Source organism: Hypomesus nipponensis, chromosome 3, assembly GCF_054491055.1.
Source record: "Hypomesus nipponensis isolate SF chromosome 3, ASM5449105v1, whole genome shotgun sequence".
Taxonomy (NCBI): Eukaryota; Metazoa; Chordata; class Actinopteri; order Osmeriformes; family Osmeridae; genus Hypomesus; species Hypomesus nipponensis.
In genome coordinates this window covers 18,636,833-18,661,873 of record NC_140363.1, presented here as the reverse complement: position 1 = coordinate 18,661,873, position 25,041 = coordinate 18,636,833, and the positions used below count along the sequence as shown (strand labels likewise).

At 49.5% G+C, this 25,041-nt stretch overlaps 4 protein-coding genes across 7 annotated transcripts; 2 read left to right on the top strand and 2 right to left on the bottom strand.

The window, feature by feature from the left end:
• Positions 1-366: 366 nt before the first annotated feature.
• Positions 367-5,568, bottom strand: angel1 (angel homolog 1 (Drosophila)). 3 transcript variants are annotated; one of them, XM_084681494.1, is made up of 10 exons: positions 5,465-5,568; positions 4,074-4,955; positions 3,452-3,663; positions 3,136-3,205; positions 2,580-3,022; positions 2,055-2,187; positions 1,831-1,941; positions 1,397-1,433; positions 1,086-1,315; positions 367-933 (listed from the first exon to the last, which is right to left on the bottom strand). In XM_084681494.1, the coding sequence occupies exons 1-10, from the start codon at positions 5,526-5,528 to the stop codon at positions 767-769; spliced, it is 2,349 nt and encodes a 782-aa protein (XP_084537620.1). In that variant the 5' UTR covers positions 5,529-5,568; the 3' UTR covers positions 367-766. The 3 variants fall into 3 exon arrangements, with proteins under 3 accessions (XP_084537620.1, XP_084537621.1, XP_084537622.1); XM_084681495.1 differs by having other exon boundaries at positions 1,119-1,315; XM_084681496.1 differs by having other exon boundaries at positions 1,152-1,315.
• A 319-nt stretch (positions 5,569-5,887) lies between these two features.
• On the top strand, positions 5,888-10,096 carry lrrc74a (leucine rich repeat containing 74A). Its single transcript, XM_084683320.1, has 13 exons — positions 5,888-6,165; positions 6,421-6,596; positions 6,672-6,779; positions 6,964-7,057; positions 7,143-7,192; positions 7,291-7,372; positions 7,454-7,539; positions 7,626-7,820; positions 8,017-8,112; positions 8,237-8,380; positions 8,565-8,669; positions 8,951-9,036; positions 9,384-10,096. Exons 1-13 carry the CDS (start codon positions 6,063-6,065, stop codon positions 10,006-10,008), a joined length of 1,950 nt encoding a protein of 649 aa, XP_084539446.1. The 5' UTR covers positions 5,888-6,062; the 3' UTR covers positions 10,009-10,096.
• A 1,024-nt stretch (positions 10,097-11,120) lies between these two features.
• On the top strand, positions 11,121-17,731 carry rps6kl1 (ribosomal protein S6 kinase-like 1). Of its 2 annotated transcripts, XM_084681492.1 has the most exons (12): positions 11,121-11,238; positions 11,754-11,884; positions 12,212-12,385; positions 13,247-13,371; positions 13,943-14,035; positions 14,264-14,311; positions 14,421-14,553; positions 14,772-16,199; positions 16,285-16,374; positions 16,754-16,836; positions 16,951-17,046; positions 17,131-17,731. In XM_084681492.1, exons 3-12 carry the CDS (start codon positions 12,250-12,252, stop codon positions 17,239-17,241), a joined length of 2,343 nt encoding a protein of 780 aa, XP_084537618.1. In that variant the 5' UTR covers positions 11,121-11,238; positions 11,754-11,884; positions 12,212-12,249; the 3' UTR covers positions 17,242-17,731. The 2 variants fall into 2 exon arrangements, with proteins under 2 accessions (XP_084537618.1, XP_084537619.1); XM_084681493.1 differs by lacking the exons at positions 11,121-11,238; positions 11,754-11,884; positions 12,212-12,385 and adding an exon at positions 12,893-13,147.
• Positions 17,732-18,084: 353 nt separating this feature from the next.
• Positions 18,085-24,626, bottom strand: dlst (dihydrolipoamide S-succinyltransferase). Its single transcript, XM_084681490.1, has 15 exons — positions 24,457-24,626; positions 23,384-23,417; positions 23,265-23,304; positions 23,059-23,120; positions 22,853-22,927; positions 22,607-22,662; positions 22,369-22,477; positions 21,872-22,042; positions 21,654-21,736; positions 21,360-21,457; positions 20,196-20,326; positions 19,478-19,551; positions 19,235-19,318; positions 18,967-19,134; positions 18,085-18,767 (listed from the first exon to the last, which is right to left on the bottom strand). The coding sequence occupies exons 1-15, from the start codon at positions 24,517-24,519 to the stop codon at positions 18,633-18,635; spliced, it is 1,383 nt and encodes a 460-aa protein (XP_084537616.1). The 5' UTR covers positions 24,520-24,626; the 3' UTR covers positions 18,085-18,632.
• Positions 24,627-25,041: the final 415 nt, after the last annotated feature.

Genomic DNA, 25,041 nt, shown 5'->3' with positions numbered 1-25,041 from the left:
TAAAATCGACATATATTTAGTAAGTTCATATCAAATACACTTTGGACACGCCGCTGTAATCAGTGTGTCTTGTGATGATGATAGCCATCGCTGCTCTACACTGCACACAGTGAGCCTTCACTGAACCCTGTCATGCATTGTACGCTCCCCACTTCGGTATGAATTTTTCATTTCTGCCTCCCAGTCACACACATGTTCACCCTGACAGATGGAGTGTCTCGGTGGAGCGCGATGGAAGGAGAGTTCTGCCATCATTTAGGTCACAGTCTTACCAGTCAGCAGCAGACAGTGCTGCCAGTGTCGGGGTGAGGGGGTGACAACTGTCAGTCTGTCTTCTCTACCCCTGACCACATCACCACACACACATTATATGGAAAATATTTATTCAATATTTGTACCATAACACTAGGCCAAGGCCTAAAAAAAGGATAAATAACTCTCACTTCAAAAAGTAAACATTGCACTTGAACAGAGTTGTACTCTTTTTCTTATAACCATAAAACTATGTGAACGTAAACAAACTACCTATTTACTTCCATCAAAATAAAGAACTAAAAATATTTTGATTTCCAATCAACAGCAGCATCAACTGTCAGGTAAAATCTGACTCCGCCCCTTATCTGTCACACGGAGCTAAGGTCCAGGTAGAACCTCAGGTAGAACCTTCAGCCGGAACCTTCAGCTGGAACCTCAGGTAGAACCTAAGGTAGAACCTCCAGGTGGAACCTTCAGCTGGAACCTCCAGGTGGAACCTCCAGGTGGAACCTCAGGTGGAACCTCCAGGTGGAACCTCCAGGTGGAACCTCGCCAGTAGACTCAGGTGGTCGGAGGGGAAGATCTGGTTGGGTAGACCGTTCATCGCCCACAGGTCCTCTTCAGACAGGAGTGAGAGTCTTCTGTGCAGCTTCAGGCCTCCTGTTGGCAGACCCCCACCTGAGACAAACACAACCACCATCAGGCAGCTCACCTGTGGGAGACCTCTACAGGTTGGCTTTAGTTAAGGCAAGTTATATTAGCCCCATTCTGTCATCAACCCCATTTAGTGAAACTCAGTATTGATCAGGATACAGTCTGAGGTCCTGTACCTTGGCATTGACCTCTGTGGTCAGGTCCTGTACCTTGGTGTTGACCTCTGTGGTCAGGTCCTGTACCTTGGTGTTGACCTCTGTGGTCAGGTCCTGCCGTGTAGAAGATGTAGTCGACTGTGGCTCCAACCTCAGAGTGCAGGGTAGTCACCTCAGGGCGGTCAGAGCCAGGCAGGACGTGTCTGTAGACCGACCGCAGGGTCAAGCTGTGGTCGATGGTGTTTCTGAAACTGCGGGTAGATTTATCAAGGTGAGTTTATGTTTACCATCAAAAGCAACACATGTGGCCAGTTTGACACGGTTCATCTGACCTGGGGGACAAGAACTGCTGCCGCTTCTCTTCAGGATCTGAAGTGACAGAACACATGCAAATGTCATCTGACACATTACTGACCAATTAGAACATAATTAATTATTTTAGACCTGAGACACAAGACTGTGTTACCATGTGTGTTACCATGGGTGTTACCAGGTGAGTTACCAGGTGAGTTACCAGGTGAGTTACCAGGTGAGTTACCAGGTGAGTTACCAGGTGAGTTACCATGTGTGTTACCAGGTGTGTTACCAGGTGTGTTACCAGGTGTGTTACCAGGTGTGTTGCCATGTGTGTTGCCATGTGTGTTACCAGGTGAGTTACCAGGTGAGTTACCAGATGAGTTACCATGTGTGTTACCTGCTGTGTTACCAGGTGTGTTACCATGTGTGTTACCAGGTGTGTTACCATGTGAGTTATCAGGTGAGTTACCAGGTGTGTTGTCGGTCACCCCAGGGATCATGTCCAGGTTCTGTGGCCGGACAAACGCAGCCTCACAGAAGCGCAGCTGGAGCATGAAGGGGTGGCTGTATCGGACGCCCCCTGAAGGACAAACACCAGAGTCCACAGAAACCTTGACGAGGAGCTGAGCATAACTGAGAGACTCACAGGTACTCTGCAACCCCCTCGTGAGGTAAGCCTCCTCAGACTCTGACCTGCTTCCTGGCTGGGCCGCTCCAGGGCGCTGGCGTAGCGGCAGTGGTCCGTGACGCCCAGAGAGCTGGGCCACAGCGGGGCGTACAGCCTGCGCTGGAGGGCTTTGTAGGACATGTCCTCCTGGCCAGACACCTGAACACACACACAGAATCATAATATACACCTGCACACACACACACAGAATCATAATACACACCTGCACACACACACACACACACACAGAATCATAATACACACCTGCACACAAACACACAGAATCATAATACACACCTGCACACACACACACAGAATCATAATACACACCTACACACACACAGAATCATAATACACACCTGCTCACACACAGAACCATAAAACACACCTGCACAACACAGAATCATAGTACACAGCATGGCTTGATTTCACACGCTTGTTCATGAACTACAGTGGGAACAGAATGCATAGTGGAAAGATCCCACAGGCAGACAGGTGAATGTTTTCCACCTTGACTCTGACTGGGGTTAGTGCACGTCCAGTCCGCTCACCATCCAGGTGGGCAGACCGTGGTAGTGCAGCGCCCCTCTGGTGATCAGCTGGTACAGGGGCGTGTTGGGCACGCTGTTGAAGTCTCCGCACAGGATCACATGACAGGGGTTCCCCGCGGCCTTGCAGCCCTCCACCACTCGGTGGATCTCCGCCATGAGCAGGGCCAGCTGAGCCAGCTTCACGTCACCCCTGCTGGGGTTGAACAGAAGGTGGGTGTTGGCCACGCAGAGGGGCGGGCCCTTGGCGGTGACCTCTGACCCCTGGGTGATGACCGGCTGGAGCAGCAACACAACAGCCACGTTGTCTCTGTCCAGCAGGGGGCACTGCGGCCTGAAGAACTCCAGCAGACTCACAGACTGCTGGGAGAAGCGATCGCTATGGTAACAGACCGCGCAGCCGTCCGTCTTGGCGCCTGTCCGTCGTTTGAACACGCAGGTGTAGCCTGGAGGGACACACGAGGAGGCGGTGAGACGCAGTGCATGTGGCAGCAGTGTGTGAAAGCAGTGTTCGAGTTATGGCTCGACACAACTGGGATGTGCAGGTTCTGGAACCCACCCATGTCAGTCAGGGCTGGCTGCAGATGCTGCTCATAGTGGTCCTCCTGCACCTCCTGTAAACACAGGATCTACACATGGAACACATAGACACACAGCCATCCACACACACACACACACACACATACACACAGCCATCCACACACACACACACACACACACACACACAGCCATCCACACACACACACACACACAGCCATCCACACACACACACAGCCATCCACACACACACACACACACACGGTCAGTATTCATTCACTAAGATCCAGTCAAATCAGATAAAAGATCAAATGTTGTTCCGACTGGCTCCTCCTTACGTCCGGCTCCCACTTCTGGAGCTCCTGCAGCAGGTTGTGGAAGCGGTAGTCCCACTGCAGCGCCTCTAGGGGGCAGTGTGTGTACAGCTGCTGGTTGGTTTCCAGCAGGTCCTGAGCCAGGATGTTGTAGGACATGACGGTGAAGTCGAACACAGGCGTCGAGTGTGAGGCTGGAGGGGCCTCCTCCACCTGCTCCCACACCCTCCACATCACTGAGGGGGACAAACAGTCGCTCTGACACAGCTGAGAGGGGGATGTACGAGCCCTCTCACAAGGTGTGATGACAGCACAGCACAGCACAGCACAGCACAGCACAGCACAGCACAGCACAGCACAGCACAGCACAGCACAGCACAGGGGTGACACAGCAGGGGGTAAGGGTTCATTATACCAGGGAGGGGGCCTCGCCCCCACACACTTTTAGCAAAGGCTAATCTGTCCATCCCCCCACAATTATTATTATTATTATTTTTTTTTTTTTTTATCATTTTAATGGCCTCATACTGTTATGAAAGAAAAGAAAAAGCTGTCCCAGCCACATTTGAAAACAAACCTACGCCCCTTGTGATCCAGTATGGTGACACACAGGGCTGTACGTGTTACAAGGTGGGCAGATTCTCACCTTCGAAGGGCATGGTTCCCTGCACTGTGGGGTAGTAGCTCATGGCAGGGAACTCCCAGGCAGGGCAGTAGACCACCTCTCCCAGCCCCGGGCCGACAGGGAAGTGCCAACCGGCCTGGTGAGGCTGGCTAGGACTGTCCCCAGACCGCAGGTCTGTCCCAGGACCACAAGTCCCAGAATACAGTGCGTCTGTGTCAATGTATTCATCCCAATGTTCTTCCTTTGCGAGCACTTTGATCTGGGTGCCACCTTGCCCTTCTTGAACTTGAGCATTGTTTGCTGTCAGTAACAGGTCAACCTGCTGGTCCAAAAGGCTCGCCCCATTTTCCTCTGTCTTGTTGTCGATAACGGACTGGTTTTGATCACCGTTTGGGAGTTCAGGGGCCTTGACCAATGATTCCTGCGTTTGTCCACTGGTATTACACTCCTCCATAGAGACGAGGGCCGTCTCCTCCGCGGTGTCCATCGTCAACGTTTCAGAGAAGACGTTCACGATCGTGTCTTCAAACTCGTGCCGTGGGGGCTCTTCTCCGACGCGCCCATCCTGTAGTTCTCTAATCACGTCTGCGTCTTCCTGCTTCGCAACTTGTACCTCACTCTTCTCCGTCAACTTGTCCTCCATTTCTGGTTTAACGGGGTTTTCTTCTTCCTCCGTTGCAGGCCTCACCTTCTCCACCTTTATTCTGTTCTTCTCCTCCGTCCCTGGTTCTACCTCGTTCAGCATTTCCCCTGTCTCTTTCTTGGCCTTGACGGGTCTACTGATCCAGAGATCCAACAGCGAAGTCTGAGTCTTTGTAAACCTTTTGGTCGAGACACTTCGTTCACCATCCCAAAGTCCTCCGCCATTAATTAATACGGGAGAGTAACTCTTTTTCACGGTCTCTGCATAATAGAAAAGGTTGTGGTTGACAAACAATCTTAACTGTACTTTTAAAATCATAACATAGCACCAATAGAATTGGTGACGTTCCCATTCTTTCGATCATTGCACACGATCTACACCAAAACATTAGCACGTGTTCGTCTGACGTCATGCAGTTCGTTTAGACATATGCTAAAGGTTTTGTTAGCTAGGTAGCTTGCGAAGTTTGCTAAACGGAAATTCCATGAATAGCTTCCAAATAATTTACTCAGCTAAGACGCTTCAAGATAAAAACCAATGCAATCCTTATTCTAGTGGCGCTCAAGATAAAACGGGGGATTTATTAGCTTTGAAATCTGCAGAATATGCAAACGTCAATGTGGGAAAACATGCTATCTCAGATAGTATCTGATCTTGCCTGCCAGGGAGTGTTCAGTGAAAATATAAACACATTTTAATAATACTCTACACAATCACTTTTAGTAGCCTACTAGTTATTAGTAAAGACTGACATTTGTTTGTAATTTACCTGAGACGCGATTTATAAACCGAGTTAGTGGGTAGAGTCCGAAGAATATAATGGTCCCAATCATGTCTATTCCCAATGACGCATGCGCAAAAAAGTTTATTATAAGTACGGTTGCTCCAGTGTCTACACAGATACGCACCCCCCCCCCCCCCCATCCATAATCGGTATGGTGAGAGCGGATGGAGAATATGTGTACAAACAATACGCTGGTCTTTTGGTATGCATGACATAAAAATTATGACGTATACAAATGTTCTAAAATTGTGAAATCCTATATTTTTGATTGCTGTCAACTTTTCTGCTGATTGCATGTTCACGGTATTCCTATGTACCAAGAGCATAACGTCACATACGTATTGACCAAACACAGGCTTTTACCATGGTGAGTGGTAAATGTTTTATGTCACTTGCTATAAGGTCGAATTACACTGTGGACTACAGGGGTATGGACAACAGAAGTATTTCATTTCACATTCGCAACTTTCAAACAAACCAAGACATAGTCTCATCAAGGGAAGCTTGGCAGCATCAGTAAACGACCCGTAGAAGCAGTAAACACATTAAGTGGATGTTGTAGGAGTGCTGTTCAGAGAGATCGATGTCGAGCCTGTCTTTTGAGTCACTGTTTCTGGACGACAGTCCCTCTCCTGTCGAAAATCCCGCACTGGAGGAGGGCTGGGACACGGACCTGGAGGTGAACGGTAATATTTTTGGCCACTTGTTGCCTAATGCAGGGCCGTAGGTTTGTTTTCAAATGTTTCAAAAACAGCTATTTTTTGATAACTGAGGATCCGGCCGTTATTTATTTTCTTAAAAATTGGCGGGGACCGATTAGGCTTTTTCATAAAGTGGGGTGGATGTTAAATTAAATCTACACCCCTGGCCTCATGGTGTTTCTTCAAGAGAGAGGACAGGTTGGTCCAGGTTTGATCGGCAACCATGTTCTGTATTGACAGAAGTTAAGACGAGCAACCAGGACACGTCCACAGCTGAGATATACCTGCAGGCCTGCAAGCTGCTGGGGGTTGTTCCTGTGTCCTACTTCATACGGAACCTAGGCGCCCCCATCATGAACATCAACCACCATGGGCTGGGTCCTCAGGGGGGAAGGGCTCTGGCCATAGCTCTCGTGGTATGTCTGGGAGAGATCTACTCTGTTGTTTCTGCAGTTGACTTCATGTCATGTATTTCAATGTTTTCCTCGCAGACCGACATGCATATTAACAACCTGGAACTGGAAGACAATCACCTGCTTGCTGAAGGAGCTAGATACATGGTAGAGATGTTAAAGGCAAATTTCACCATTCAACATCTGGTATGTTTGCGTGAGGGGCTGTGTAATGTTTGTCTTTTCATTTGTGAAAGTCTTAAATTGATGTTTTGCAGCAGTGTTGTGGGTTATTGTGTGTGTGCCACAAGAGGACATAAGTGAGTTGTTGGTCCTACATGCTTTGTCTGAAAGACACTCAACTTTAAAATACAGTTTTTTTTGTTTACAGAACTTGTCCAACAACCACCTAAAGACAGCAGGGGCAGAGTGCCTTTCAAAGATGCTACTGGAAAACATTTCCCTCAAATCGATCAAACTTTCAGGTAATTTCATACTTAAGCTTTGCACTTCCACCTCATGTTGTTGCCCCACCTCAATCTGTGTGATATGTTCATCATATCTTAACAGGAAATGAATTCATAGAGGACGACGCCAAGTATTTTGCTGATGCATTGGCAGTGAGTGAATAGCAACAACATTGTAATTGGATCATGTATTTTGGTTGGCTGTGAGGTAATCCTATACACACCGTGTGTGTGTGTGTGTCTCCCTTCAGAGCAACTACAGAGTGAAAGAGTTAGACCTGAGCCACAATCAGTTTTGTGGGAGAGGTGGGGAGCATCTGGGCCAAATGTTAGGTAGGTCATATTTTCATGAGCTTAACGGTTAAAACTATTATTTTTCTGTATTAATTTGCGCCAAATATTTTATCATGACAGCAAACAATGAGGGCCTGGAGGTGTTGAATCTGAGCTGGAATCATCTCAGAATGAAAGGAGCGGTGGCCTTCTGTGCTGGGCTGAAGGTAAGACACACCTTCGAAATGTCAAATTCTTAGTCATTTGAGTCTTTTGATCCAAAGCGTCACACACCGTGTGTGCTCCCTTGCAGGTAAACGTGACCCTGAAGTACCTAGACCTGTCATGGAACGGCTTTGGGAATGAGGGGGCCCTGGCTTTGGGTGAGGCGCTGAAATTCAACAACACTCTGGTACACCTTGACCTGAACAACAACAGGATCACTAACGAGGGGGTGGGCATGCTGTGCAAGGGTCTGGAAGCCAACGACACCCTCGGGGTTCTGCTGGTACGCATGAAGGATTTCCTGTCTGTCTCACAACAAACCTCAGCTGGAAAAAAAAGTTTAAAGGTTGAGTAAAAAAGTTTTGGTGAAAGATTGTGAAAAACGATATCCTTAGATCAAAGCCCACATTTGAAAAAAAAAAAAACTACTGCCCTTGTGTAAATACACGGGGTAATCTGGACGTCCTGCTTCTCTACAGCTGGCATACAACTCCCTGACAGTAGAGGGCGCACTTGCTCTCGTCAACGTGGTCAAGAACACACCGAAAACTGGCTTGGAGGAGATCAACATATCTGTGAGTGGCTTCCTCCCCCCCAGAGAGACCTCGAACCTATCAGGACAAGTCACGTTCAATGCGTCTGTGCGGAACGTTCTGGTGAACGAGAACTTACTCGATACTGATGTGTGTTCCTGTGCAGAACGTTCTGGTAAATGAGAACTTTGTGCAGCTGCTGGACCTGACCTGTCAGGAACACCCCTCTCTGGAGGTGCAGTATGGAGGGGTGGGAGGCTTCATAGCCAAAAAACCACCCAAACGTCCAGACCCTATGAAGGTCATACAGGTATGGTGCTGTTAGACTCTAGAAACATGGTCATTGAAAAAGGACAAGCTAAGCACACAGTGAAAAAACAGATTGTTTATACAAATAATCGTACCTGGCCTTGCCTTGTTGCTCAGTCTCAAACTTAGACTTGAAAAATATAAATAAAGGAACCAAACGTTTATTTTCTGTTTTTGTTTTTAAGGACTACCTGGACGAGCGCAAGCTTCGCCTTTGGGACTTTTTCAGGAACATCGATAAAGACGGAACAATGCGTGTTCCAGTGGCAGACTTCCGGAAGGCTGTGCAGGTCTCCAGACAGACACCCCTAAGCCACTGACCTTCACACGGGCGGCTGAGCTGATGCTTTTCCAATGTCCCAGAATACACAAAAGAACTGGCCCTTCATTTTCACTCATGGCTAATATCACTCCCATTCACTGAGTTATCCTGGCACACATGTTGATCACACCTCATCATCAAGTGATCTTACTTATGAATGATGACGTGTTCAGAATATTTGATGAACATCACATTACATTTACTGTTTGTGTTTTATGTTGTTTAAACTGCGATGTCTAACCCTCGCAGCAATCCAGTATTCCTCTGGAGCGCTTCCAGATAGAGGAGCTGATCCAGAGACTGGATCGTGAAGGAACAGGCATTGTGGACTACAGGTGAAGGAACAGGCATAGTGGACTACAGGTGAAGGAACAGGCATAGTGGACTACAGGTGAAGGAACAGGCATAGTGGACTACAGGTGAAGGAACAGGCATAGTGGACTACAGGTGTCTGAGGAGCAGAGAGCAGAGAGCAGGCCGGATCACTGAGGGTCAACTAGAACTAGATTGAATGAATTGTAACACGGCCTATCTTTCCACACATCTGCTTGCTCAAGCCAAATATTTGGAAAGGTTCATGATTTGTGTGTCTTGTCGCATAGAGAGAAGACGTCGGTATCAGACGGGGAAGTCAAGTATGAATGTCTTCAACGGGGGTGTGTGTGTGTTTGTGTGTGTGCAGGGGTCTGGCCGACACCAGGAAGCAGATGATGAGGGACCATCGCCGGCAGCTGAGGAAGGTGGAGTCGCGTCAGAAGAAGGAGAAGCAGAAGAGCGAGCGCATCCTGAAGACCTTCCAGAGCGCCGTCGAGGCTGTGACCCCCCGCAGCTCCATGGTCATGTCCCCAGGAGGGACCAAGGACGACTCCAGCGGCCCCCAGCACTTCTCCGCCACCCCGCTCAGCTCCTGGCACCACATCGTCATGTCCAACAGCAGCCACTACTCCGTGGCCAACCTGAGCAGCGAGCACGTCCACCTCCCCGCACTAGGGGGCAGCACCCACCGCCGGCCTGCCGGAAGCTCCCCAGCCATGCGCTCCTACTCCCAGCCTAACCTGCTGGAGGACTCCTCCCCCCGCGTTTCCCACGCCAAGCCCACCTCGGCTCAGGGGATGCACTCCACCTCGAACCAGGACGTGGACCACACCAAGCTGAGTCCAACCGCCAACCACCTGACCAGGTCCAGACCTGCTCTCAACGTTAAGCCGGCAGCTGGTAAAACCAAAACAAAGGGGAAGAAAGTGAAGAAGAAGAAAGGTGTTGATAAAGTTACGCCTGAAAAGACCCCAAATCAGTCCAGGAAGTGACTCTGGATCTCTGTGTCAGAGAAGCTTTGAATTATTGTAATTAATCACTGACGGCTGTATATGCAACTCTGAATAAATAGGATTTTGTACACAGGCCAAATCTTCTTTTTTTTTCAATGCCAGACAGTAATACAAAGAAAAAAACATTTGACTTTTCTAATCCTGTAATGACATTCAAAACAATGTTTGCAAACAACACTCCTGTTCAGACAACAGCACATTTCATAATACCTGGGAAAGTGTTCATGTGTAGATGCACTCCTCATCCGTCAGGTCTCATTCCTGTAGTCTGAACATTGGGACTTGTTCAGGTGAGTTTTACTGTCAAAGAAAGGCTTGAGAGGTGTATCCACACCTGAGAAATGTCATCCAACAAAACATCCTAGCAATAAGAATCTGTCACATTCCCTATGTCATCCCCAACCCTGCAGTCTGTGACGTTTGCCACTGTGTATGGCTCAGTGGGTAGAGGGCTTGACTGCAGATCTTGAGTCTGTGGGTTCTAATTCCCCTCCTTTCCTCTCCCCTCCCCCCTCCTATCCTCTCCCCCCTCCTATCCTCTCCCCTCTCCCCTCCCCTCCGATCCTCTCCCCTCCCCTCCTCTCCTTTCTCCTCCCCTCCCCTCCCATCCTCTCCCCTCCCCTCCTCCCCTCCTCCCCTCTCCCCTCCCCTCCTCCCATCCTCTCTCCTCCCCTCCTCCCCCTCCCTCCTCTCCTCCCATCCTCCTCCCTCCTCCCCTCTCCTCCCCTCCTGTGTGTAAGGAAGCCCTCCCCTGGGACTTCTTTGTAATCCAGAGAGCCTGGCTCCATCTGGTACTGTGGACCAAGTCTGAGAAACTGATTCCATCCAGGGTGATCTCTATTACCTCAAACCAGCCCGCCACCATCCAAATTATTCAAGAAAAGAATCGTCATCTGCACTGTCTTATTTCACGTGGTTGTAGTTCAAATCCGTCAAATGAATCTGTTTCTAAGAAACACCGTTAATTAACCCCGTAAATTGTAATGTCCTCTCAGAGCAGGAAAACACCGCTGTCTCTTTAAATCGGGCATCTGTTAGGATGTGAGGGGGAAGTGTAGGCCTTGTAGCTGATGGTACCCTTGTGACATCATTGCTAGCCAATAGTCTGACTCCCAGCGCCCTCTCCTCACATCAGTAAGGGCTGGCTGTTGAAGATAAGAGCGGTTGTCGGGACGGTGGCGGTCGGTCCAGGGCATGTCCTTACACCAGGTACAGTAGGGCGTGTATTTATTCTGATGTTTTCTCCATGTTAACGAATGTGCGTTGTCCCGTTCTAAAGATGGGTGGATTCAGGATGCTGTGATGGCAGTGTGATGGGGGATGCTGGAACGGCAGATTACTGTTTTATAACGCTCCTTAGATGCCTGTGTCGACAACGTGACGTGTAGCTACATGAGTTGCTGATTTCAATCCGCTGATCTACCAAATAGTTTTTCGTAGTATATCCTGTAATACGAGTTGTTTTACACAGTAGCAGTACAAGCATGCTTGAATCTTGGAAATCTCGCAGAAGGCTATGTAACTTGACAACGCGCCAAGAAGGGATCTGCGTCGATTCCTCTTCCCACAAAAGGGATGCTAAGTGTGGGGGCATGTGTGTGTGTGTGTCTCCCTAGAGCATGCTATAGTAGCTTACTTCAAAATGCTCAGAGTCATCCTTTCTATCCAGGAAGTACTGCATTGCTGCTTCTGGTCATTCATTCCCACACCCACACATTCTTTAGTTCTCCAGGCTCATCTCGTCATGCCCTGCATGAAAGACTTTACCCTTCCAGTCAAGGAGGATAAGAAAACCCTAAGCAAGGAGTCGGCACCTGGAGATGAATCCCATTGCTGATAGGACCAGGGAGCAAAGGTGAATAACCATAACTGCATGTTTATGAACAGAACTATGTTTAGTTTGAGGAACTAAAACTGCTTCATTGTTGTCATACTTTCAGTTTACACTGCCGTGCGTTGTCTGTTTGGTTCTTGAACAATGATGTTTGACTGCCTGGAAGGATTTACCTCTGAGCACAACCTTGGTTGTTGAGCATTCAATATTACCAGAAGAACTGATCATTGTGAGGTCGTTTTCAGAATCCCTCACTTGTGTAGGATTAGTTTGATAGGGGAGTTGTGCTGCCGTAGCTCAGTCTGTAAGGTGCTGACCAGACCTCTCCCCCCCTCTCTGGGTGTCCAGGCCCGTTCGGACCTTGACCCGGCCGAGCCGAGGTGGTCATGGCCAAGAGAGACTACCTGCTGGAGGCAGCCAAGCAGATCCGCATGGCTCTGGACCGGGAGGTGAATGAGGACTACGAGGCTGCCTTCAGCTACTACAAGAACGGAGTGGATCTGCTGCTGAATGGAGTTCAAGGTACAGACTATCCTGAGGGGAGCAAAGCAGTCAGAGATGTGTGTGTGTGTGTGTGTGGAGCAGCTTTTTAATCCCTGTGTAATCTTCGGGTCAGTGTGACCCTTCAGGTCATTGTGACCCCCCCCACGTGTTACGACAACTTTGTCTCATACAAACATGAAGTGAAGCATTTTCTTTTAACCTTCAGGCTGTCTCACACCCCCCACAGCGCAAAGGTTAAAAGAAAATGCTTTTTATTTGTTTTTGTATTGGGTAAAGTTGTCGCAGCACAACGATGGGTCGTTGTGTCCCGAAGGCAGCACAGGGGTTAAATGACTGAGGATGTCGCCTTTTAAATGTAATTTTCTTACTATAAAAGTAGGGTGGGGATGCACAGATAAGCCTTTTTCAAGGAGAGGGCTGGACGTGTTCTACCCGTGTATAACATTAGCTCCGCCCCTGGATTCATGCCTGGTTTATTTGCGTCTGATGAGCAGAGAGCAGCTGGTTTAAAGCTATGGAGTGACAACTAATGGAATAGTTGAAGTGACTGCTTACTGTGTAAAAGTCACAGGGGAAAATGGATCAATCTCTTGAAGAGACAGGATGAATCATTGCTTGGGAAAAACAGGAAGTAGCCGACCAAAAGTTAAGAGCCAGTTCTGTCTATCTCCGTCTCTTTCTTCTTTGTGGTTATGGTCGTTCTCTCTGGGGCGGAGCTACACCCAGCTGTGAGATATCTATAGATAACTTGTCACGACCTGGAGACGAGCTGGTAGACAGGTGTGTGGTGTGAGTGTGTAGGGTCTGCTTCATGTGTGTGTGTGTGTGTGTGCGTGTGAGGGAGGACTGGAGGTCTGATGTGGGGGCTGTCTGTTCCAGTGGACCCCAACAAGGAGCGCAGGGAAGCTGTAAAGAGGAAGACAACCCAGTACCTGAAGAGAGCTGAGGAAATCTTCATCTCGCATCTCCAAGACAACCTTGGGAAAGGAAACCCTCATTTAGGGGTGAGAAAAGAATCCTTGACCTTACTGTAGCGTTTTTAAAAATCGGCTGTTATTTTTAAACAAAGTGAGGCTCATTCTAACGTTCTTATACTTCCATTAGTCTGATCTGGTTATTGTTGTGGGTCAGACAGGAAGCTGTGTCTAGTTCCATTTATCACTTCCTTCCTAGTAAAGTCACATGTTTGATGACAACAAATGGGGGGGGGGGGGGTCACCAGACCACAGTCTACCATCACAGGTCCCTCATTCATTTACAGCTCACAGTGTGTTGATCTGTATGATGTTTGACTGCGAGGCTGGGGTCTCCCTCCCTGGGCCCTCTCTCACGTGCTGACACATCCAGCCCAGAATGTGTGGAGCTGAGACCATCTCTTGTGGCTAGCGTAAGGCTAGCTTACGTTTGACGATTTGTTCGCGTAGCAGACGCTTTTTCTCGTCAGCGACGTATGAACAGCGCAGGTGGAATATACAGCAACACATCCAGGGATCAGAAGGGCAGAGCGCCGCTCTGCAGACGATTCAGTCTGCTCTGTTTTGATCTGGGTTCCCCCTCCTGGTTTGTTGTCACCAGGGTTACAGCAGCTTACGGTTCCGGCCAATCAGACACCTGAGTTCCCCAGTGGAGGACTTAGAGATGTGTAAAGTGGTGGGAATCATCGACAAGGTGAGACTGTTACTGACCAGACTCTGACCTCTGGGACTTTGTCAGACTCTTCTGTTCAGTATCTCCTAGTTACATGTGCCCATGTCGTCTCCATGATAACTTCCTAACTGCTAAACCTTTGCCATCACACAGTAGCAGTGACATTGAGGTCTTGCCCCTGTACGGGACTCTGTCTGGCCTGTTGTATCTGCACCGTTTAGATTAACATTGATTTATCTTCCCCACAAGGTCCTGATTGTCCAAAGCCTGATCAACAAGGAAACGTTTGTTGTCAAAGTGAGTACTTAGTTTCGTAGTTTGATAGAAAGGAGTAATTGTTTTGAAGAAAATCTTGCGTGAAGGGTGCTAACCGTGCTGTCGCTGCGGTTACGGCTTGTCCTGTCAGAGTCTTCCCAAGTCGAGCTGGGAGAGCAGAGACCAGCCCACCGTCATTCCCCAGGGCGTGCCCTTCATGGTGAAGCTGCTGCGCTACTACGTGAGCGAGGACGCTGTCTACCTGCATCTGGAGCACGTTCAAGGTGAGCTGGACACAGCCCAGGCTGCCCTGCAGAGCTGAACACAGATGCTGTTTCTCTGACGCTACGAATAACTGAGTAAACATGTCTGACCTTTCTGGTGTTGGAGATGTTAGAGGAGGCCATAAAAAGGGGCAGCAGGATTTTGAAAAGAGGATATCTTCACGATGAGGGAAGCCCTGTAGTGAAGGCATCTCGTTGTGTTCCCCTTCCTCCCGTAGGCGGAAGGCTCTTCTCAAAGCTCCACAAGGCCCGGACCGACCGAGCCAAGGAGCACCCAGACTGCTTCAGCCAGAACAAGACCAGACTGAAGACCAGCTACACCTCCCCCAGCCTCAGCACAGACTACCAGCACGGGCACAGCTGCTCTGGGCTGGGGCCCGTGAGGGAGCGTGAGGCAGAGGACAGCCCGGACGGCCTGGCCTCCTGGGATGAGGCCCAGCAGAGGCTGGACAGCTGTGGGACTCACTCGTACTGCGAGGAGACAGGCTGCCTGCAGAACCTCCGCCCCGCCCCCTCCTCGCTCTCTGGGCCAATCAGGACAGGCGTCGGCGCTCACGTCCCTCCAGTCTCCAATCAGCGGCTGAGTTTCGAATCTCAGGCCAATCCTGACGGTCCCATCCAGCCGTTCATCGGACAGTCTCTGGAGGTGGTCTCAGAGCTGCCCAGGATGGAGGGAGGTTTGGGACTCATGGAGTCCTGCTCGGACTTTGACGAGGCGTGGAACGCCGCTGACCCCACGCGCTCCGGCCAGACCCAGGCTCCCTGTGGAGCGACAGACACACACGGAGCTGCAGGGTCGTCTGTGCTTCACACTACCCAGACCTCGTTCGGCGAGGCAGGTTTCATAACAAACATGGAAAGTCTTGGTATCAGTTCAAGCACAGGCTGCTCCAGCACAGGCTGCTCCAGCCCGGCCACGTTACACCTGCCTCTCCACAGCCAGAGCCAGGTGATTCTGTCCACCAGCGCTTCTCAGTTTGGCCGTAGCTCCGCCAGAGAGCTGGACGCCTCCGCAGGGCTGGTGGGGACGTCTCACAGGGCGGCGGGGGCCCACGGCGATGCCGGAGAGGAGAGCGTGGTAAAGCCGGACCTCAGGGACTCCTTCCAGCCAGGGAGGGCTGCGTGCTCCGCCTCCCTGGAGGTAAGGACATCCTCGGGGAACTCCCAGTGTTCCTGCGGGACTGGGGCACAGCAGGGCCATCCCGCGGGCATCTCCCTGGCCATCTCAGGGGTGAAGTACCACGTGGGCCCCGGGGAGGAGGTAGAGGAAGGCTGGGAGCTGTTGAGCCCAGGGGGGAAAGATGCTCCCCACATCCAGGGCTCTCTGTGCAGCACAGACCCCACCGCACCCCCGGGGGCCAGCCCCCAGTGTCGGAGGGGGGACATGGACGCCTTCCTCAAATCAGAGGGATCGGAGGGGCAGGGTGAGGACCAGATGATGGAGGTGGAGGGCTGGTGCCACCTGCCTCAGTTCCCAGACAGGAGCTCCAGGGGGAGGGAGGCAGCCAGGGCAGGCGGCTGGGGGCTGCCCGAGGGAGAGGTGCGTCTGTGGGGGGCTCAGATCCTCCTGGCCCTGGAGAGTTTACACCAGCAGGGGGTCATCTGCCGAGACCTCAACCCAAACAACATCCTGCTCACCAACAACGGTGGGTGAAGGAAGACCCCTCCGTGTGGTGCGATTCTCATTTGAACGACAGCCGTCATTGTGACGTAAACATGTTGTTTTTCCAGGCAAGGTTTGCATGACGTTCTTCAGCCTGTGGAGTGAGGTGCAGTTGGAGATCAGCTCCATGGCGATGGAGCACATGTACTGTGCTCCAGGTAAAACACAGTTTCAAGATGTTTAAAAACATGTTTAACCCTTGTGTTCTCCTCGGGTCATTCTGACCCATCAGTCATTGTGACCCACCTTCGTTTGCGACAACTTTACCGCATACAAAAACAAAGTGAAGCATTTTCTTTTAACCGTTGGGCTGTCTCAGACCCCCCACATTGCGAAGATTAAAAGAAAATTATTTTTATTTGCTTTTGTATTGGGTAAAATTGGGTAAACACAACGATGGTTCGTTATGAACCTTTTGGTCATGTGACCCGAAGGCAGCGCAAGGGTTAAGAGACCTCTGTGATAACAGAGTCTTCAAACATAGTCTGCCATCTAGTGTTGAACATCCAAATGATCCTGTGATCCTGTCTGTTGAAGAGATCGGAGGCGTGGCCAAGATCACAGAGGCTTGTGATTGGTGGAGCCTGGGGGCCTTGCTCTTTGAACTCCTGACTGGAACGGTGAGCATCACCAGAATTCTTTTTGGCTCGGGTACCTCATGGTTCTGTGAGGTTCTATGATGAAGGCATGGTTCTGTGATGAAGGTTCTGTGAGGCTCTGTCCTGCGTCTCCAGGCTCTGTGGCGGTTCCACCCTGCAGGTGTGCGCTCTCACACCCAGCTGCTGATCCCAGACCACCTGAGTACAGCAGCTGCCTCGCTGCTCACTGAGGTACACACACACACACACACACACACACACACACCCTGGACTCACACAGCGGTGTAGCCTAACTTCTTCCTCTGTGTTCCTCAGTTGCTCCAGTTTGACGCTGGCTATCGTCTGGGCTCTGGGGGAGGGGGAGTGAGCGACATCAAGTGTCATCCCTTCTTCAGCGGGGTCCCCTGGCAGAGCCTGAGCAGTTAGCACCGATAACGCAGGAAACCACACTACACGCTGCAGATACAAGGTTAACACACCGGGCTGGCAGGGCAATGCTGGAACACTACTGTACTGTCCCCTGGTGGTGGAATGCAGTAAAGACACCTAGATCAGGTTAGATTAGCTTCTAACACTGTGTGTGTCTCAGAGCAGAACTGAAGTTGGACATGGGTCTGTTTCCAAGCACAAGCTGAGCAGTGAGTCCTCCATCTATCACCAGGCCAGTCAGTATGACCAGAGATAGAGGCTGGTTAACTGACCAGTGTCCACACAGTCCCTCAGATTACAAGGCATGGGATCACTTCTAGGCATGCCTGGAAGTTGACTTGCAATATTCATGATCCGTCAATGCCAGTAATGTTCACCTGGCACGAAGAACAGAGATTTTCCCTCCTCCGACAACGACCACAAAAGAGGTCAGCCAGCATTGTGAGCCGGCGTTAACACGATGAATAAAAATAAGCAACTTCTCCTATATATTTGTATTTCTGTGTATAATTACGTTTGATATATTTTATATTATTTTATTTATATATAATATCCCTTTGATTTGTGTCTGAATTTGCACCATTCTAAGAAATTGAATGTCTTCCTAACATGTCTTCCACACCGGAACCTCCCACCTGATGATCACCACACTGACTCAGAGAAGCTCACTTCCTGTCAGTCAAACAGACCAGCTTACTCACTTCCTGTAAGTCAAACAGACCAGCTTACTCACACTAAATCTTCCATCTTCCTAGACATATACTTGGCAATAGTTGGTGGGAGTACGACCAAGTCTGGATCACACTCAGTACCTCTGACACAATAAATGACCACTACACATCATTTCTCCCAAGTTTTATTGTTTAAAATCTTTATATAGTCACTTATTTTTTACACAGCATGAATATAGTTTCTCGTGTTTTATGAATTAGATGTTGAAACAATGCTTAAATGCACACTGCACAGTTGTCAGTGTAAGAAAGCATTCTAACCCTGCACTTTGAACATCTTTGTAGGACATAGTGTTTTAGGGGGTTAAGTACGTCTTATGATAAGAGTACAGTTGTCCTTTTTCTCCTCATCAAAACCAGAACATTTTTGTTAACTTGGCCTGTCATATTACAATGTTGAAGTTGTCAATGACACGTGGCACACTTCTGAGTCTGCAGAAAGCAGTTTCTGTGAAACTCCAGAACTAGACAGCCGACATAAGCAGCAATTCTCACCAATTCATTCCATGCAATAGTTCTATCTCCCTTTTCTCCCCAATTTTCCCTTTTCCAGTAAACGATACAATCAATGTATCAATGATATCGTCGTCATGAGGGTTTAGCCAGGGTCAGTGAAGTGTGGTCTGTTTGTTTGTGCTGAGTGGGTAGCGCTGCGGCTCACATGTCCAGCAGCAGCACTCGGGGGTCCTCCACCACGGTCTTGATCTTGCGGAGGAACGTGACGGCCTCTCTGCCGTCCACCAGGCGGTGGTCGTACGTCAGCGCCACGTACATCATGGGCCGGATCTCCACCTGCAGCACACACACACACACGGCCCGAGAAAGCAGAGACCTACATCACCCTCTGAGGCTTCACGTTAGGTAACCTACATAAACTATCTGAGAAATCAGTATGTGGCAACATGAGCAGCTGGCAAGGGTAAGTAGAACAGAGACTAAAACTGTGACAGAGAAAACGAGACTGTAGAACTATCCGGAAGGACGAACACACCTTCCCCTTGATGGCCACGGGCCGCTCGAAGATGCCGTGCATGCCGAGGATGGCGGACTGCGGGGGGTTGATGATGGGCGTGCCGAACATGGACCCAAACACTCCTCCGTTGCTGATGGTGAACGTCCCTCCGTCCATGTCCTCCACGGCAAGCTCGTTCCTGCGGGCCTGCGACCCAGCGCCACAGAGCGTCAACACACACACACACACACACACACACACACACACAGACAGAACGCTGGGAAAACACCAGACACTAAACGCTCACCTTCTCTCCCAACTCGTTGATGGTCTTCTCAATATGGGTGAAGTTCATTCCCTCCACTCCGCGAATGACAGGCACCACCAGACCCTGGAGACGAGGAGAACACCTGGAGTCAACCATCCTGTTCAACCATCCTGTTCAACCACACTGTTCAACCATCCTGTTCAACCACACTGTTCAACCACACACTCTGAACGCATCGAATGCAGGAGTGGGGAGGAGGTGAGGGTGGAGGAGTGAGGATACCTTTGGTGTGGCCACAGCCACACTGATATCCACATAGTCCCTGTACACAATCTCTTTGGTGGTGTCATCAATGACTGGAGAGAGAGACAGAGAGAGAGACAGAGAGAGAGACAGAGACAGGAGAGAGAGGAGACAGTGGAGAGAGAGAGAGAGAGACAGACAGACAGAGATAGAGAGAGACAGAGGAGACAGAGACAGAGAGAGACAGAGACAGAGAGAGAGGAGAGAGAGACAGAGAGAGAGACAGAGGAGACAGAGACAGAGAGAGACAGAGACAGAGAGAGAGGAGAGAGAGACAGAGAGAGGAGAGAGAGAGGAGAGAGAGACAGTGGAACATGAACTGCATGTTCTTCAAATACAACTGAGGAGATATAAACACGTTTTGAGGTTTGATTTATCCATCTGTGGTTACGGAAATTAAGATTTGTGTCAGCATACAACATCAACATACATATCTGTGGGAGAAGGTAAAGGTGGTAAACCACAGACCATGTTAGACACTCGGATAAAAACGAAAGATGAACAGGCTTCCCCCCCAGGTGGTGTAACTAGGCCAGTGTGGTGTTGAAGGGAGGAGATGAGTTCTGTGAGGTGTCTGAGGGTGGGTTATGGAAGAAACTCAAATGTCAATCTTGTTCTTGTTCAAACCCACAGCCCCCCTGCAGAGTTTGGGTCTGGAGAGGGAGCTGGCCTTCAGACAAGCGCCCGGTGAACCTACCGGCGTTGACGGAGGGCTGGTCTGTCAGAGCGTACGCCGCTGCCTTCACGAACGCAGACATGAAGCCCAGCTTGATGCCGTGCTTCTTCAGGAAAGCATCCTTGTACATCTGCCTCATCTCACTGATATTGCTGTGGAAGGCAAACCGCAGAGCATGTACTGATTACTACTACGTATGACGTGAACCAGTCTGCCCTTCAGCATCAGGGGTGCTGAGTGTCTGTGGCTGTCTGCCCTTCAGGGTCAGGGGTGCTGAGTGTCTGTGGCATAACGCTGCTACTGTTTCACCGCCACTTGTCCTTCGTGTTATGAAAAAGGCTTTTGTATCTCTGTTTTTTAATTGTTTGTTTTCCTGTCTCTAACCCTGTTGAAGCTCTAGGGTTTCTCCGCTAACATCGTTAGCCCCTCCCAAGACACACACTCTCCGAGAAAGGAGAGAAGAAGCGATAAAAATCTTCACTTTCCAAAGCCTGTAAATCTTATTGGCCTGTCATAAAAGCCCATATCGGTTGAGGCAGGCTCAGCACTCAGGACACAGGTCTCTGTGGGCCTCCTGGTCTAACTCTCTCCTTCAGCCCTCCACAAGGCCAGCCGGGGAAGTCTTCCTCCTGACCATCAATGCCAATCCAATTAGGACACAGAGAAACGCCTGAATAGCTGAAAGCTGACACCACGCATTTGTGGGGAAAAGAAATCCTTAAAGTGTAATCTCCAGCACAGGGGGCAAACACTGGCATTAACGTTTCCTTGTAAATTAATAAAGCCCGCTTTAACAAATCTTATTTTTGTTTCTGCCCACATTATGACCAAATATTTACATTCCTGCATTGAAGAGGGTGTAAGGTTTCAAAAAGCTTTTCCTATGAAGAAAATTCCATAACTGTTTGTTTCCGCTCTTTAAACCCACAACACCAAGACACAACCTTTGAACTTTTTTAGTTAAGTTTGTACAATTTTCAGACAGTATTTGTTAATTTTTTTTTACTTCTCTATTTTATTAGATAAAAAATGTGACTTCAAACAACCGATGTGCTACTTTAGACCTGTGTCAAAGAGTCTCTCCATGAGACGCTTCCCACTACACGGTTCTGAGGGTGGTAAGTTCTCACAGCGGTTTGAAGGCTTATTAATTTAGGGCAGCTGTGCTACTCTTAACTCTCCTACCTCATGTCGACCTCATTAAAAGTTGTCAGCATTGCACAGGTGTTCTGTGCCTCCTTCAGCCTCTGGGCGATCCTTAGTCTCATGCGGTTCATCTTGACCTGCGAAAAAAAAGTGTATTTCTAGTCAAAACTAACTAAACTAAAAGAAAACTGTGCAAACAAAGTTTCGTTTTAACTGTTAAATCTGTCTGGTAGTCTGTCTGTGTGTGTGTCTGGTCCCTTCTGTGTGTGTGTGTGTCTGGTAGTGTGTATGTGTGTGTGTTTGGTCACGTCTGTGTGTGTGTGTGTGTCTCACCCTGTGCTCTGTCCTGGCAGCCTTGGGCCCTGCCTCAGCCGGGGTTACCGTGGCAGCATGGGCGGTGGGTTTAATGGCTGACACTACATCACACAGGAGAAGATCAGGTGATCCACGATCACAACCAGCACCCCAGACCACAGCTAGGACCCTTACCGTGACAAGACCTGTCTAGCCTAACAGTCAGCCCTCTGATTAACTGCTGAGTGTGGACTGACCTGGTTTGGAGGTCATGGCTTGTGCTGGCACAGGGGGTACGGGGGGCAAGCTGGTGGGGATGGGGCCCACGCTGGAGGGAGGGGGGGAGGGGGCAGGAGCAGCAGGGGGAGGAGCTGCTGTAGGAGCGGGGGCCTCGGCAGCCGGGGCTTCCACCGCTTTGGCTGCTCCTGCTGAAAGAGAGAGGAGAGAGGAGACAGGAGAGAGGAGACAGGAGGTTGAGACTGAGGCCACACTGAGAGGCAGGTCGGAGGGTCAGAACCAAACTGAACGACCACCCCTGGTCTGGTACTGACCTCCCTGCTTCCCCTCCTCTGGTACTGACCTCCCTGCTTCCCCTGCTCTGGTACTGACCTCCCTGCTTCCCCTGCTCTGGTACTGACCTCCCTGCTTCCCCTGCTGTGGTACTGACCTCCCTGCTTCCCCTGGTCTGGTACTGACCTCCCTGCTTCCCCTGCTCTGGTACTGACCTCCCTGCTTCCCCTCCTTTGGTACAGACCTCCCTTCCTGAGCTTGAAGAGAGGAGTTCCTCCCTCCACCTTTCCTCCGTCAGGGACCAGCAGCTCCTCGATCACCCCGGCCGCAGGAGAGGGAACCTGCACAGACGTCTGGAGACAGGACACATCCTCACACACAGCCCTGCCCCGAGCACAGGCTCAACCACCGGCCTTTTCATCGATACACAGGCCAAAGGTATTCAATGATGCAACAGCCATTCTTGCAGCGAAGGCTCTTACCTTATCAGTCTCTATCTCACACACCACCTCATCCTCAGACACGGTGTCTCCAACACCTGCAAGGATACAGATCCTCTTAATAATAATAACAACAACAATAACAACAACAATAATAACGTACTTATTTAGCAGATGCCTTTATCTAAAGCGACCTGCAGATGGGGATTTGATCCTGCCATCTCGATCGACAGTCAAACGCTCTAACCACTGAGCCAAACCTAAAGAGAAGGTCTTATTGAGGCTCACCTTTCTCCCACCTCACATCGCCCTCTGTGACAGACTCAGCGAACGCCGGAGTCTTGACTGTGACCACCTCGTTCTCTAGAGGACAGACGCCACAAAACCACTCACGTCACATGACGGTGGATAATCACGTCACATGACGGTGGAGCATCACAGAAACACAGTGCTGATTTAAGGAAGAAATGAAGGATGTTTGGAAAGAGACGTACTGCATGTTATGGATGTTCTGAAGTAACGGATCTGGAAGATGGTAGACTTGGGCTCGAATTGCCTAAAACACAAACACATCGACAAAATATCAAGCTGCAAGCAGGACAAACTGTGTCGAATTACATACAGGCTACTATGCCAACGAGTGTCATCAAACAGAATGTAGTGTAACCCTATAAGAGGTAGAGTATGCTGGGAGACTCACACATGGCTGTTTAAGGTTACACCATGGCTTGTAGAGAGGGCTGTAACACAAATTATAAAACTGAATAAGCTGATGAGGCAATACAATATTCTACACCGAGAACACAGTCAGCCACTTACCTGAAGTGGCCCGACGAACCCAAACATTGTTTCCCTGTTGAAAGAGGGAGTCAACAGTGTTAGGGTCTGTACAAGGAACCATCGACACACACATATCACCTGATACCGTAGCTTCCTAAACGTGATCCTACTGTAGATGGCTCATGTCAATCAGAAACTAGGTGGGCTAAACTAAGCATTTCTCATGTGTTTGATATGATATGCGGGTCTACATTTCAAGGCTGGTGCATTTGTGCCCCGTTATGCACGTGTGGACAATAAAGTTACGTTCAGCTTTGTAAAGTCAATGACACCAGTGTGGTACTGGGTACAGTCAAAGGTCAGAGGAAACTGACATGGGAAGCCACTGCTGAACTAGTGGTGATTCAGTTAGCCTAGGCCCTGTGTGTTTTAGACAACCTGTTGAAGGAGTATAGGGATAGCACTGGGTATAGGACTTAGAATCGTTGTACAGTTCCCTCGACAACACAAAACGTCAATAAATAACCGTAGCTTGAGAAGATGTCAGGCTTATCTTTGAATGCAGAGCTCATGGATTTGTTTGTTTTTCGGACTGTTTGGAGGGGGTACTGAGACAGACTTTGGACGTTGAGGTTATTTTGGCAGTAAACCCCGAAACACATACTACCGTTTTGGCCAGCTGCATTAAAAGGGGGGCATTCTGTATCACGCTGGTTGACAAGCTGCTATATTTGACTGACGCTAAGAGCATGATTAAATGACCTCAGTTGTAGCAGCTGATCCGGCTAAAGGCTAGTCTAGCTAACATGAGTTACAAGGTAGCCATGTAGCACAGAATACGCTTGCTTCATTTGTCACAATGTAGAATAAAACAAAACGTATATGCATTTATATTATTCCCTATACTGCATGTAACAGAAGATTCCCCAAAACGATCTCGACTGCTCTAGACGTGCCGGGTAGACTCAGTGTCATGCTGTCCTTGGCTTGAATGTTAAGGCCCAGCGGCCTAGCGCACTCAACACTAGTTACCGGGAGCAGCGTTAGCTTGCAAGTCTGTAGACGGAAGAAAATACGTCCCAGTTTTGTTTTCCGGTGCGTATAATGCGTACCTGGCGAAGGGCAGATAGAGAGCGACCAAAATTCCGGGTGAGACACCGGGAATGGGATAACATTATGGCTGTAGAGACAGCAACCCGTCCGTGGGAGGAAAGCTCCTGTCCTGTCACACTGTACCGTAGCTCACGCTGGAGCGGTTCAACTACCGCGGATGTCGTGTGGGGTGAACCAACACCAGTAGCACACAGGGGCGCAGGAGACACATCTCAATAGTTTAAAGTCGCTTTCTTTCCTTATGTCCTCTTCTTGTGTTTACACTAAGGTGATGGCACCGTCGGTAAATTCAATACTGAAAAGTGTATTAATCTTGTTCACTTTGAATCGGTGTTCTCTCTGATGCTGTGTTCTCTTCGGAATAGTTAGCTAGAACTGACAATGTGCGGAGATATGGTCACTTTTGATTCACTATAATCTCGACAATATTCAGTTTCAACACCTGCACTCAGCAGGAGCCGCGGCCCAAAACACCTCGACACAATAAATAGTGTAGTAAGCAGACACTCCAATAATGTGTTTCGATAAAATAAGAAAATAATACATAGGCTACTGCTATGGCCAACAGCCCTAATGCTAAACTG